We start from the raw sequence: 14,167 nt of genomic DNA, 5'->3' as shown, positions 1-14,167 counted from the left end.
ATGTTTGACAATATCCCGAGCAATATTTTGGAAATGACCCAATAGAAAAATGGATAAATGTCACGAACAGCTTATTCGTAAAAGACTTACAGAAGTCCAAAAACAATATAAAAATGTTTGACCCCTTAATAATAAATAAAAACTATGAAGAATTAGCAAAGACTAAGAATTGTTTATTTAGTGTTGGGTTTGCAGGAAAACAGGGTCTCCTACAATTGCTGAAAAAAATTGAAAATCAGTATGCCTTCTTTGGAGGGCAATTTGACACTATGTATCAAAGATTTCAGAAATGCTCATAACCTCTTATCAAGTTGTTCTACTTCTAAAAGTTTATTTGAAGAAAGTAAGTAGAGATAGGCAATAGACTGTCCATTGAAATATTTTTAAGAGTCTGTGACATTTGGTGGCAGCTTAAACAAACTGTAGTCATCCATGGATACCAACCAAAAATAATATTCATAGTATTTTTGAGACTAGTTAAGAATATGGGAAAATTATGGTATAATATGAACATGAGGTCAAGCATTTACATCTAGTAAATAACAATAAAATATGTTCAGAATTTGAAAGTAAGATAAATAGTAATTGGGTTGTAAGTGGAACCATTTTCTTCTTCAATTATCCATGAACAAGCTTCAGACAGTAAGCTGGTATGGCATGTAATCTGAAACATGAACAATTTTATTTATATTAAGATACAATTTGAACCAAGTTGCATAGAGGATTATTTATTGACATCAGTGTATTTTATAATCTGTGTATGATAAGGGCTGTTTCATATTGTTAAGGGTAAACATTTCAAGTGATTAGTTTCATACAACTACAGGAATAGATGACAAAAATTTTTGTGTGTGTTGTGGGACACACTTTAACTTTTTGGTTCTGCATGTAATGCTCACTGACAAGTCCACTATTCAAATCATGCTGATGTATAAGTCAGTACATTGAAGGGGATTTCCTTTCTCATGTCTCTGATTTATTAAGATTATTAATTGGTTTTATTGGATTTCTTAAAAATATTTAGGATTGTGCTTTATGTTAAAAAGATGTACATGAACATTTTCTTGACTTCAAAAAGTATGTAGCTTATCAGCCTAAACACAAAATATTCCCCTGGTAATTATCTTAAAAGAAAAGAACTTTCAATTCTGGAGTAAAGAAAAAAATGTTTAGAAAATTCTAGGTGTGAAAGCATTTCAATTTTCAGTTTCACAGAGATGTAAAACTTATCACACCATATTAATCAATAATCTTCCTAACAGTAATGTAATATGTTTTCAAAGGTTAGATACCTTAACCACCTTTTTGAAATAATGCTGAATATGTTTATATGGCTTACTTTTTATCATTTAGATTTAGACCAGATTGATGACTTATTCTCAATCTTAAAAAGGTTTAAGATATGAATCCTAAAATGAATGCTCTATGATTTTTTTTCTAAGGTATTTTAAGTAGGAACTATTTCCTTAAATTAGTGATATTTTTGCATAGAGGATTTATTATTTGTAATGTACTTTAGCACACTGATTTAGAGATTATTATGTTCGCTTAATGTTTTCCCCAGATCTTTGTTTTTATTTTGTTCTGTTTGTATAGATTCTAATGAGCTAGGAGATGGGAGAAAGAAAAACGGCTTGGGGAGGGGGGTACTTGAAATATGCACAGATTTTTGCTTGCTGTAATTGTGTCAATATCATTATGTTATTGGATGATTATAGGATTTGGAGGCCAGTGACTATTCTTCACCTATTTCTCTGAGAAAGAATCTCCTCAGCAAGAAAAGGGTTTGCTATCTGCTGTGCTAGCATGCAAATGTGTGTGATTTGTTTTTCATTCTTACTTTGTGTTCGTGTTTGCTGTGTGGCCCTGTCTTCTTTTGATGCATGACTCTGAAGGGCAGTTTTATACAATTCTTTGTTCTATCAAATACTGGTCAGGCACTGACCTACCTACGGTTATTGCTTTGATGTCACTGCACAAAAGTGAAAAGGATTGTATGTGGATTTTTAAGCATTAACATTTCCCATTTTATACCTATTGCATCAGAAAAAAAGCATCTCTGCCTGCCTTCCAGTGTTTGACAAATCACCCCTTGTTGTTGTCGTCGTCTGTACTGGGATTATATGAGTATTTCTGTAAAAAAAAAAAAAAAAAGCTATATTACTTTGATTAATATTAATGTAGGATAATAATTTCAGGACACCAAATCATCTCTGGATTATTTATATTCCCAGTATTTCTTGCCCAGGAACAATTTATTTTAGACTTTGGACTTTTTAACACCTGTTCTCATAGAGGACTTTAATATCATCTCACTTCACTCTTTAGAGCTCAGAAACTCTCTCTAAATATAACCATTTGTCCCTATGTCAGAAAAGAAAAAATGTAAGAGCGAGCAGTATGGAATCTAAGAGAACCAAATGTCTCTCAGGAGTAATAGGTGTATCAAGGGTTTGACGGAGTCAGGGTCGAGTTAGGAAAGTGGTCAGCCTTCTAGCTTTTCCAGGATCAAATTTTCACTATGCAATATTCAATAATAACACTATATGCGCAATAACAGTAGCCAAGGTCATGTGCCCCCATATCTAATCTCCCAAAAACCGCCATTCTAGAAGCAAAGATGCTAGGTTAGGACCTAGAGAATTAAATAACTTGCAGAATATTACACAGCTTCTAAATGACCCAGCTAGGATTTGATTTCAGATCCACTTGCCTCCAAAGATCATGTCCCCGTATTACAGAAAGCTATGCTTTGTATGAGATAATTTTAGTTCATATGACTATTTCAAGTAAAAGAAAAAATAAAATATAAATGTAAACCAAATTAGAAAAGACTCTTGCCTCCTATTGCTGCTCTGAGTGATAGTGACTTAATCCATTAATTCCACATAAAGTCTGGGTGCTGGAGACAGAAAGGGCATACTTGCCCCAGGACATCTCCTGATTTAGGGGCGAAGGGAATTAACCACATTGATTAGCTACATTTTATTCTATGCATGTTCCATTACTGATGAGATTATGAATAAATTTTCCTTGTTTATATGAATTTTATGGATGTTGCATCCTGTTTTAAAGTGAATAGTGATTCTGAGAAATGTGTATACACACACTCCCAGCATCCATTAGTTTGTGGGGTTTATTCTTATTTGCCTTTTCTTCTCTCTCGCCTTCCCCAGATCCGTTTTAAGGCACCTAAATTCCTGTTCTATTCCTAATTGCCTCCTACCTTTAAACTCAAAGATTTCTGCATGTTACTTACTGGGAGTGACATGACGTGGAGGGCCATCTCTTCACTTTCTTGAGAAGGATCTTTTGTACCTTATAGATCCTGACAGGTGATAAATGCCCATAATACCCATTAAGGGCTAATCCAATGCACAAATTCTTTTTCCTCCACTCATCATCGTCACTTTATCCTCTTTATCATCACTGTTATCCTGAACATTGCTAGAGCACATTCCATATATCAAAGCACATTTGAACATTTTTGACCAAATAGATAAAGAATTATACCTGATGTTTATTATAGTAATCATAACATTGATTAATATAATGATTCTCAAACTTCCACGTGCATATCCATTGCCTGGGGAGCTTGTTTAAATGTAAATTTTGATCAGTAAGTCTGGGGTGGGACCCAGTAATTTGCATTTTTATCAAGCTCTCAGCTGATGCCAATCCTACTGGTTTGTGGACCACCACTTAAGTAGCAAGGGAGTAAAGTTTGAGTGCTTACTGTATACCATATACCCTTAACCATAAAATTACCTCATAAGAAAGAGCGAGTAGAAGGCAGGTTTTAGAAATAAGAAAATGATGTAGCCTTGCCTGGAACCCGAGTCTTCTGACATCGAGCTGGTTCTATCTTCTATTATATCACTCTTTCTGAGTATTCTCTGAACCTGTTCTCTGCTCTGGGAAGGTGGGCAGCTTTTAATTTATGATATTTTCACAATGTAATATTCAGTCCCAAATACAATTCTTTCAAATTTTCTTTCTAAATATAAATCCAAAAATTCAGTTTCTTTCAAAACCAACATGAATATTGTACCCTCTAATGTGTGGAACCCAAATAGCCAACACAATGGTCATGCTTTCTTTCTTTTTTTTTTTTTTTTTTTTTTTTGACCATCTGTTTAAACTTAATATATTTAGCTAAACTATACACTCATGGTCTAATGCATTTTATCCTTGCGGATTCTGTGACACTGAATCTCTATCCCTTGCTTTAGCGGAAGGTCTCATTTCTATTCCTGGAGCTCACAGCATTCCATTTGACATTTGAAGCCCATGAGATTTTTATAGAATCTAGGTTATAAGACTGAGTCTCTTGCCACACAGTTTTGAATAGAGATCTGTGTTACTTCTCCCAGAGGTGTCCTGCCTTATACTTTTCTTTGAAATGGTTTTGATTATTTAAAAAGAAGTCTCCAACGATAAAACCTTTTGCATAATAGTCACCAGCAGCTGGAGAGCTTTTCATTTGTTCTGAAGAGAATTTATTCAGAGGAAAGAAAGTGATAGTGGCCCCCTCTGCTATTCATAACTCAAAGCAAAAGACCATATTAATGTTGCAGTGATAGAATGAAAAATGTTTTCTACCATAAACTTCAGTGTAAGTAGATATTCCCTTATGTTTTTGAAAAGACAAATCAGTAAATGTCTTTAAAATGAATAGCACATATGACTCAACACAAAGGCTTTAAGTTCAAATGCAGTGCACTAAAAGTTGTCTTTCTTGTCATCCTGACAAAAACATGCATCCATATATATAATAAATATATAATCAACTTAGGTAATTTATTGAAAATGGGCTCATCTAAATTATTTTATTCCCAGAGATGGACAAAAATTGATGGTAAGATGTTTAGTGTTTCATAAAATGACATGTTCTAATAAAATTGTTACTTAAGTTTTATATTTAGCACAAACTCACAGTAATGATAGGATATCTGCTGTATATCTGTCTATATATGCTGGCCAAATTGACCTACTTAATCTTAGATTATATTTAGAAATAACTGTTTTTTATATAATATAAATGATAAAATATTCAAAATATACTTATTATAATGACCACTTTAAATTATACACATCTATCAATAGTAATTTTTTTTATTCTGAAGTTTCTTCCACTACTTAGAATGGTGACTGACACTTGATAGTTGCACAGAAAAAAAAAATGCTTATAGAAAAAACGAGAGTGTATTAATGTTGATTAAGCCAAATGAAGATAATCTTTAAACAAATAATTTATAATAATAATAATAATAATAATAATAAAAGCAATAATAAAAAACTAACGTTGGGCAAGTTTTCCCACATGCCCAACACTGGCTAAGAATAGCAATAAATATTATTTTGTTTAATCCTCACAAAAATATGGCAAAATATTATTTTCCCTCAGAAAAGTGAGATTTTATAGAGTAATCTCCCCAAATAACATAACTAGTAAACCTTAGATCTCACCCTCAGACCCAGATCTTCGTGGCTGCAATCCCCCCACCAGCCGCTATACTCTTTCCATCTATTAACTTTAGTTTAGAACTTGCTTGAGTGCAAAACCCAAACACAGTCACCTGTTTGGTATCATGGAGAACCTACTTAAAGACTCTTGAATTTAACTTGATAGAATAAAGGAAGAGTGCTTGTTTTATAATTAAATGAACATTTGCATCATTTAAATTCTTGCCTTTCCTAAAGATGCTAGGTAAGATTTTAGTCTTTATTCAGTTTGTTCATTGTCACAGCTACTGTCATCACCACATAACTGCCATCATCCTTAGTACTGGGAGACATAATGTTGAGTAATTACTCTGTTCTAGGTGTTGTGCCAAGTTATGACCCTCTGTAGATTTAAGTCATTCATTGCTTTCTAGTCATCAAACATGATTTTTTGGCCATTATAGGCCAGGCATGATATGCCCAGTATTAAAAAATCCATTAATACGTGAGACAATATTATAGGTGTATTTTGAAGCAATAATGCAATTAATTGCTTTATTAAAGTTAACATCACCAAGAAAACTGAGAAGTAAAACATCATCTTTCTATTATCGTTCTCCTAAGAAATGAGGCCGAGAGGTTTATTTGTCTTAAATTTTATAAGCTGATTCCGATAAGGATCTAAAATGCAGAATCATGTAGTTACTTTTCAGTTCGCCAAATTGATTATCTAATGAGTCCATGGCAGGTTTGATATTTGAGTGTTGGCATGCAAAAGCTGATTTATGTTGATAGCTGAACTGAGAAAGCAAAGAAATACACAATCACAGTGCATCCTACTTATCACATTGTCTTTCGTATGTTGCCCACGTTACTGTTTTTCTTCAGAATGAATTTTGTTTTTCATAAGATGTATTTATTTACTTCCAATGCTTATACAGTCCTCAAAATAAGTACAGTAAGCTGGCTAAGGAATCACCATAGTTGGACACATTACTTTTTATAGTTGGTTGTTGACTGCACACCGACACCATTTGGTCAGTTCACTAATAATTCTCCTGTTTTGACACTGTTTCCATCATGAAATGCATGACTTTGTATCCAAGTCTCCCGGAGCCTTACCACTTGCTTCACACAGCTTTCACGGAAGATGAGGGTAACAGCAGGGCCTTAAAGATCCTCTCCTCGGCTTTCATGTATTCCTTTCTCCTGTCTGTTATTATGTTTGTTATTCTGTACCATCGACAGGATTTAAAAAAAAAAAGTCCAAATCAGAAGAAATTGATTATCTAGATAGGGAGATTGATTTTCATTTGTTTGCTTTTGTTTTGTGATGTTTGTTATTGTTTTCTGTTTGAAATTGATACCTCTGTGATATTACAGTCCGTATGTTTCATTGCATCGAAGTTGATTTAATATATCAAAGTTGTGAAGTTTGTATCTTTCAGCCAGAGTCAACTAGGAGTGTACTTGAAACTGGAGGTAGTAAATATATTTATTTTAAGCCCCTTTCATTAGAAGTAATTTTAGGCTTCCCCAACTTGAGTTTTGTGACAATTCACTAAAGGTCAGCTAAAACTAAAATTTGTATTACTGGGATTGGAAGTATTCTGTAATTCAGATTTCCCATAATGAATTCTGTTTTAATGAGCATTGCTAATGAGATTCGAACTTATTTTGAAAGCTTTAAAAATGACATTTTATAACAAGGTCATAAATTTTTGTCTGTTGAAAGCCAAGTGAAATCATATACTTTTACAATCCAAATAAATATATTTTTCTATTCACACACTCCCAATAAATTCCATTCTGGTGTCAGTGGCAAATATTGTCACTACCATAATCTGTGGAGAGAAGAGATTAGATAATTAGGTTGAAGAATTAGAATAATGCTGAGAAATTAAATTATTATAAAATTCTGTGTTTAAGGATTGAAGCAATATTGCTATTTTTCTTAAGTTTATCAATAAGCCAGTATTTTTTAAATCAAGATATTATGTCTATGTAAAGACCATTCTCAGTGTTATCTTCCCCTCCCCATAAATGTTGTCTTTATTAGGTGCTGAATATAATAAACACTTTTAAAAGTTTCTAGGTTAAAAAAGAGCAGTGTAAGGAGTACATACTCCTCTGATAGGCTCAATAAACGGAAGTATGGTTTGCCACCACTGCTAAATGGGTCCAAAGCAGTTGGTGAAGCAAAATTATTAAGTAATTAGATTATTTTAGAATAGAAATATCAATGCAAAGAACTGTCTTCTAATTTGCTCATTTTATGGGCAAAACTGGCTTATTGTATATATTGGTATATATTTACAAAAACCAGTCAGTTGAAAGTGTTTCTTTCTAAACAATCATTTAACCAGATTTGGTTAGGAGAAGACATTATTTCAAGAGCTCACTTGACATTATTGTTTGGAGGCTAACAAAGGACTGTGATGTGTAATTTTTTAATCCTTATTCATTGCATTATTTTTGCTAAAGTCAGTAGTGAAGATAGAGTCAGGATTTTTAAAAATCCAGTCTTTGCTCCATAGTCTTACATGTGTGATGCGTTTTTAAGTATCTATCAACTATGTATAGCATAATTACAGCTACATGTTTTTCCAACATTGACTTACTAATAATAACTAATTGAAGAAAGTGTTTTCAGGGTGGGATTTCCTGAGATTCATGGCTTTTGGGAGGAAAGTTGGGCAAAGTATTCTGAAAACTTCAGTAGAGCTAAGTGTACTGTGGGGTAGGATGGTTTCTGTGAATGTTGGAATGAAGACTAGCCCATTTACTGGGACCATGCAGGATGAGGGGTCATTGTCAAGCCTGTTCCCCACTGAGCTGCTTTACAATTCCTTCTTTTGTAAAGGTGTCCACCTCTGTCTTGTCTTTCAGTCCTCCACAAGCAACCCAGAGAAGTGTGTCTCTGTTTGCTAGAGCTTGGCCGGATTGCAGCCAGGTAGGTCACACTGCTGCCAGAATGTCAAGACACGGACCGTCTCAGCATCCGAGCCGCTGAGAAGCTTGCTGGCTTTTCATTGCTCATGTTTAATCTGGATGGTGAAAAGTGACTCCTTCAAATATGATCAGTACAAACATCTCAAGAGCAGTTGTTCAAACTGAAAGTGTACCACCAGGATTCTTAATATCATCGCCTTATTGTCAAAGTCACTATGTTTAAGCATTTGCTAAATATCCTTTCATTAGGTACATTTCCCTTCCCCAACTCTTTCGTAGGAGGTAGGCGAGGCTCTTGTCCATGAAGTTGTATATGACAATTGCCCTTTCCTTGGTAGGAACCCTATTCCCTTTTACGCACTTTCCCATCTCCTTCACCCCTCTCTTCCTGTTTACTCTTTAATAATTTCCAACTTTCTTTCTTGTTTCTTTTTCTTCATTTTTTCCATTGAACATCTCATCCCTTAGCTCTTTTAATTTCTACTTCTGAGTGGGGGTGGGTGGCAGTTTTAAAATGATTCTCCATCTTTTGATTAGAAAAAGACATAGAATATTATCCTTCATAGGTAGAGACATCTTTGGAATCTTTTTCTTCTAGAAAAAAAATAGTGATTGTGGAAATCACAATCATAGCTAAACCAGCAAAGAAAGGGACTTATTAGCATAGCCGAATTGATTTGGTTTCATGTCTTCTCCTTTACTACATTGCAAATCATCAAACAAGGCTTCTGACAGTTTTATAAAGCTCAGAGAAGTAGAAATGAAGAAATAACGGTTAACTTTGGAATTAATTGGAAGATGTTTTCTCATCCAGATCTGGGTATAATTTTAGCGTTGAGATCAGATGAACCAGAAAGTTATAGTAAGAGCTAACTCTGGATGTTCTCAAAGAGAAAGCTACAAAGAAAATCCAGGAAAGGGAAATACAAGGTGTGCACATCAGCAAATTACAGCAATGAGTAGAAAACTTGTTGCCAGTGAACAACCTTTTTTTTTTGATCCAATGGGAAATTAGCCCATAATCAGAGAAGTAAGCCCAATTTCTTTAAAGCATCATAGTCAACATAATCTTCACAAATTGTACATCAGGTATAAGTTTTACTTTATCATAATAATTGGGTAAGAGAAAGATTGTTTTAATTTTTAAAAAAATAAAATTAAATATGACTGAGGCTTTGCTCAACAAGGAGTGAAAAAAATCAGTCTGAGACATTTAGGGATCCCCCTCCTTCCCCACACCATTCCCAGATGTACGTTGTGTGGCGGCCTCCGGAGAGGGTCCCCAGTCTTCCAGCCACTCAGGTCTCTGCCACTCAGGCACAGTTCGTAGTGTCTCGCTGTTTCTTAGGACCCCATTCCCTGTCAGTGCTGTCACTTCCTTGGGTTCCAGGAGGGAGCAAGACAAAGATGACTGTCCCTCTTAGGACTCTGCTGATTCAGTCTTCCACCAAATTTAAGGCTACTGACATGCAGGACAAACAAATTTGAGTCAAAGGACTCAGGCTTGTGTCCTTGGGCTTAACAGATATCCCATAAGAAAGGTGAAGTTAAAAATACAGGAGAAGGGAAAAAAAAAGAAAAAAAATGAAACAAACAAACAAACAAAACAACAACTGAAAAAAAAAAGAGAAAAAAAGAAAAAATACAGGAAGGAGGAATACACACAAAGTAAAATCAGTAAATGAACTGATGCCCCTGAAATGTTAGAGTAAAAGAAAGTTTGTCTAGAGTTCCTCTTTAATAGAAGCCTGGGCAGAAGAATTTCATTTAGTTGTTTCTTTAGTTACATCATTAGAATATTCTGAAATGCCAGATCCCATTTTTTTGCCTTAATAATCGAAATATGTGGATCAAATTGGCATTCTGAGCTTCGTGATCTAGAGGTGGAAAGAAGTGGCGTGGCTACAGGATTAGCTGCGCGTTGTCATTTTCCTCCTGTTTAGTGTGCTTTATTTGTCTGCCTTCTGGATTTCTTTTTGTTTTTGTTTTTTTTTTTTTGTAATTATACTTTGTGTACTACCTGCACACTCTGTTAGGAATCCTGCTGAACTAAGCCGTCTAACTATGACCAAGTCATCAAAAGAGAAGGCATGTTACCCAGTGATAAAATCCCCTTAGAAGTTACCTCTCCTCCAGCTCTGACTTCGGCATAAATTGACCCTTGCCATGGTGTATAAAACAAATTAATATCTTGGTTAACAAAAGGGAGTCATAATGGCCTGGTCAGTTTGAAGGGGAAGCATTATATGAAATGTTTTGCGGGGGGACTTTTTTCCCCCAGCTATTTTAAAATTGAGATTCTGGACTACTCCTTTTTAAAGCCACTTTATTGAGATACGAGTGACACACAAAATGCTGTGCATACTTAATGTCAACAACTTGCTGAGTGTGGATGTAAGTATACATCTATGAAACCATCACCAACCACATCTCTGCCATAAACGTACCTACCACCTCCAAAAGTTTCCTCCTGCCTCCTGTATTATTATTATTATTAGTGATAAGAATGGATTGCAACATTTCTGACCACACTTTATGACTATGTGAACTGATAAAAGCAGAGATCATTCACATTACCCCAAAAAATTACTGATTTCTCAAAGCAATTATCTAAGGATTAAGACAACACATTACAACATTCAACGTGTAAATTTTGCTTTTTATCTTCTTCACCTACTTCACCAGTGTGAAGTATTCGACACTTCTGCTGAAAAAGAGAGAATATGCTAAGAGACAATTCGGGGTATTACTTTTACATGCAGGATAAGGTTCAACAGCTGAATATCAATTGGACAGATTGAACATTTAAGTATAAATGTCTATTTAAGTTTCTCTCTGTACACATTTGAAGTTTTTTTTCTTAATTTTAGTGAAAGTTCAGTTGTGCTTTACAATCAGCAACTCCAATAAACTCAAATGTCTCTACCTTAGCCCTATGTTGAAGCATAAAAGCTGAAAGAAAAAAAGAGAAGTGCATCATCCCCATTTTATTTTATTCCTCAATTTTTCTTTGGCTGTATTAAATCTTTACTAGATCATTGCACTTGTGCTTCCTTCTCCCCCTACTCCTCTACAGAGGATTACATAGATTATTGAAATAAGACAGAGTTGGCCAAAACTAGAAGTGATTTTGGGAGCGCTCTCAAGAACCACAGCATTCATTTGTACACACAGCAGATGAGATTTGATTGTAACAAAGCAAGTTCCCAGTACAATCTTGTGAATTTTGTGGGTTTTACCCAATAGCGGACACGTTTTTGTATTTGATTCTAAACATTTACTTCTCAAAATGGCATAGATATCATCTTAAAATCATCCACATCACTTCAGAAAAGATTCACAAAATGTTTCTGATTCTCTGCCATCATGTCTTGCCTGGGAACACTTTGTGAAGCTCCTTAGAAAGCCATAGACGTCTCTGAATTCTGAGAGGGGTGTGAGACGACTTATTTTTGTTCTCATGGGCCACAGTTCCCTTTATTTTCAACTAAATAGAGTGATCATCACTGGAGAGTGAAATCCCTCCGTTAATATTTCAGAAACTATGTCAGTTTCTGAGTGTAAAAGTTGCACATTTGCCTTCTGCAAAGTAAACCACTCAGCAAAACCAGGTCATTAAATCTCAAAGATCTTTTTAATGAGAGTGTTTTGATATTCATTGCTAAAAAAATTGCTATGAATTCAGCCTTTCAACAGACTGCAGAATTAAGATTAGCTTTGCGATAAGAGTTAAACAAAAAGAAAGCGCTTTTCATATTTTGATTTGGGGCTATGATCAACTGTCAGCTTCAGAGGGAAGCTTTTTTATATTTTTATTTTTGACTGCTTCCTTGATTTTGAACAAAATTTATGACCATTCCAAAGAAATATGCTTTGTGGATATTTTCGTTAGTCTCCTATTTCAATCCATGCCCCCAATGAAATGTTACTTAAAATAAAATATTCTTATACAAGGCTTAATAATTAACTCATCCTTTTTAAAGAGCTTGACTCTGACTGCCAAGAGTAAAACTTGTTTTCACATGAGTGAAATTTCCTTCCAGATTTAAATATATCTTTAAATTACTTTAAAGCAGAATAAAAAAATGGGCCAAAAACTCACTTGCAAGAATCTATAAGCTGTCTGTTACATGCCTTAAGAAGGGGGAATGTCTAAACTTTATCCCTCCAACTCTAGTAAAATAGGTCCCAGATGTCTCTCCTTTGAAAATTATAGTCTGCTTAATAGTTTGAGTACATTTTCTAGTGCAAGGCTCAGTTTGGGGACTCAAATTATTTCATCTAGACCAATCTCAAAAATTACGTCAGGTGCCAGAAAAATGAGAAGTCTATTCCTAGGATCTTATCATCAAGTCATTAACCATGGACCCTTTCCCTAGCACTTTGCATTTTTCAATGAGCCCACAAAAATGATAATAAAGTGTTGCCATTTCAGTGTTCTCCCTGCTTTCATATCACTGGAGTATACAGATGTGAAGATTTGATTTTAGTGGATTCAACCTTCTTGCTATCTTTAGTTGACCCTTATTCAGTTTGAAAGCAGTAATTGTCCCCGTCCCCTGAAGCTTTAAAATTTTGTAGTTGGAAAAGAGTAAAAAAAAAAAAAAAAAAAAAAAAAAGTAGAAGTTTCGAAAACCTTATAGACAAAATCGAAATATAAAGTGGTATAGAGTTAATCACGGAAACAGAACGAAGCAGCTTTTTGGAGAGCAAAAAAAGAGACCTATTTGGTGACTAAGTTGGCTTCAGGTGCGGGCCCACAACCCAAGGGGAATTTCATGATTTACAGCCTGTTGACATCTCCAGACAGACAGGAAGCCAATGAATCGTATTTAAGTGTGCATTTCAGGACTGGCTGACTATACCTTAGGCAGCTTCAAGTATTCAAAAGCCAATATAAGCAGAGATTTGGGGTTTAGTGTTGATTTTCTATGTTCAGTGGCATAGCTAATTTTCAGCATTCCCAGGTAAAGAAAAATCTCCAGGGCAAAATTTTCCACGTATGACTTTGTTACCAACTTCATTTGAACTTAGTCTGCTTTGTATTGGACATGGAATGGAGCCTGTTGTTTCTCTAATATTTCTTATTGTTTCACTTTGTTAAAAAAAAAAAAAAAGAAGAAGAAAGAAAAAGAAAAAATTGTGCAACCAACCTCTTCCTGAAAGGTGGCATGAATCCACCTACAATTACAAATGAAATCATATTTTCCAATTGACTTAATTTATACTTTAAAATATGATGTTTTCACTTATGACTGACTTTTAATTGGCTGTGAATTCAAGTGTGTTAAATTCCTCTAGCTTCCCTGCCCAGTATATGTTATTCTGTTAAGAATATTAAACAGAAGAAAACATTACACCTTGATGGAACTAAAAATTCAAGGAAGTCTAGAGGGATTAAAAAGGGTTGTCTGCTGAAGTTCTGCCAATGAGTTAGTAGCAACGCTGAATTTATAACTTGTTCTGCCAGGCTCCAGCACTGAGATATTTCTGCTGTTCCACAGCTCTAGGAAAATTAATTTCACGAAACCCTATAAGCCTGTATACTCAGTTCTTTTGTAAAGGATACAAACAATAGTAATAATATGTAACAATAGTAACTACACTACTTTACATGTTAATGTTGAGGCTGTTACATTATTTCACTGGATGGTATAATATAGTGTAAAAAATTAAAACTTTGGCAGAAGGACCTCAAGGCTGCAGGTTCCTAGTTGAGCAAATTTGATGCATCAATTATCAAGTCATCTCAGTGGTGGTGCCGTGCATC

At 34.6% G+C, this 14,167-nt stretch overlaps 1 protein-coding gene across 3 annotated transcripts in view; it reads left to right on the top strand.

The window, feature by feature from the left end:
* GAS2 (growth arrest specific 2) overlaps positions 1–14,167 on the top strand; it is a 119,758-nt gene that overhangs the window by 47,615 nt on the left and 57,976 nt on the right. For all 3 annotated transcript variants that reach the window (XM_074372229.1, XM_074372230.1, XM_074372228.1), the window contains exon 5: positions 8,335–8,398. In XM_074372229.1, coding sequence (XP_074228330.1) covers positions 8,335–8,398 — 64 coding nt within the window. The remainder of the gene's footprint in view (positions 1–8,334; positions 8,399–14,167) is intronic.

Source organism: Camelus bactrianus, chromosome 10, assembly GCF_048773025.1.
Source record: "Camelus bactrianus isolate YW-2024 breed Bactrian camel chromosome 10, ASM4877302v1, whole genome shotgun sequence".
In the NCBI taxonomy this organism is placed as follows: domain Eukaryota; kingdom Metazoa; phylum Chordata; class Mammalia; order Artiodactyla; family Camelidae; genus Camelus; species Camelus bactrianus.
The sequence above is the reverse complement of the archived record's forward strand: the minus strand, read 5'-3'. Positions and strand labels throughout refer to the sequence as shown.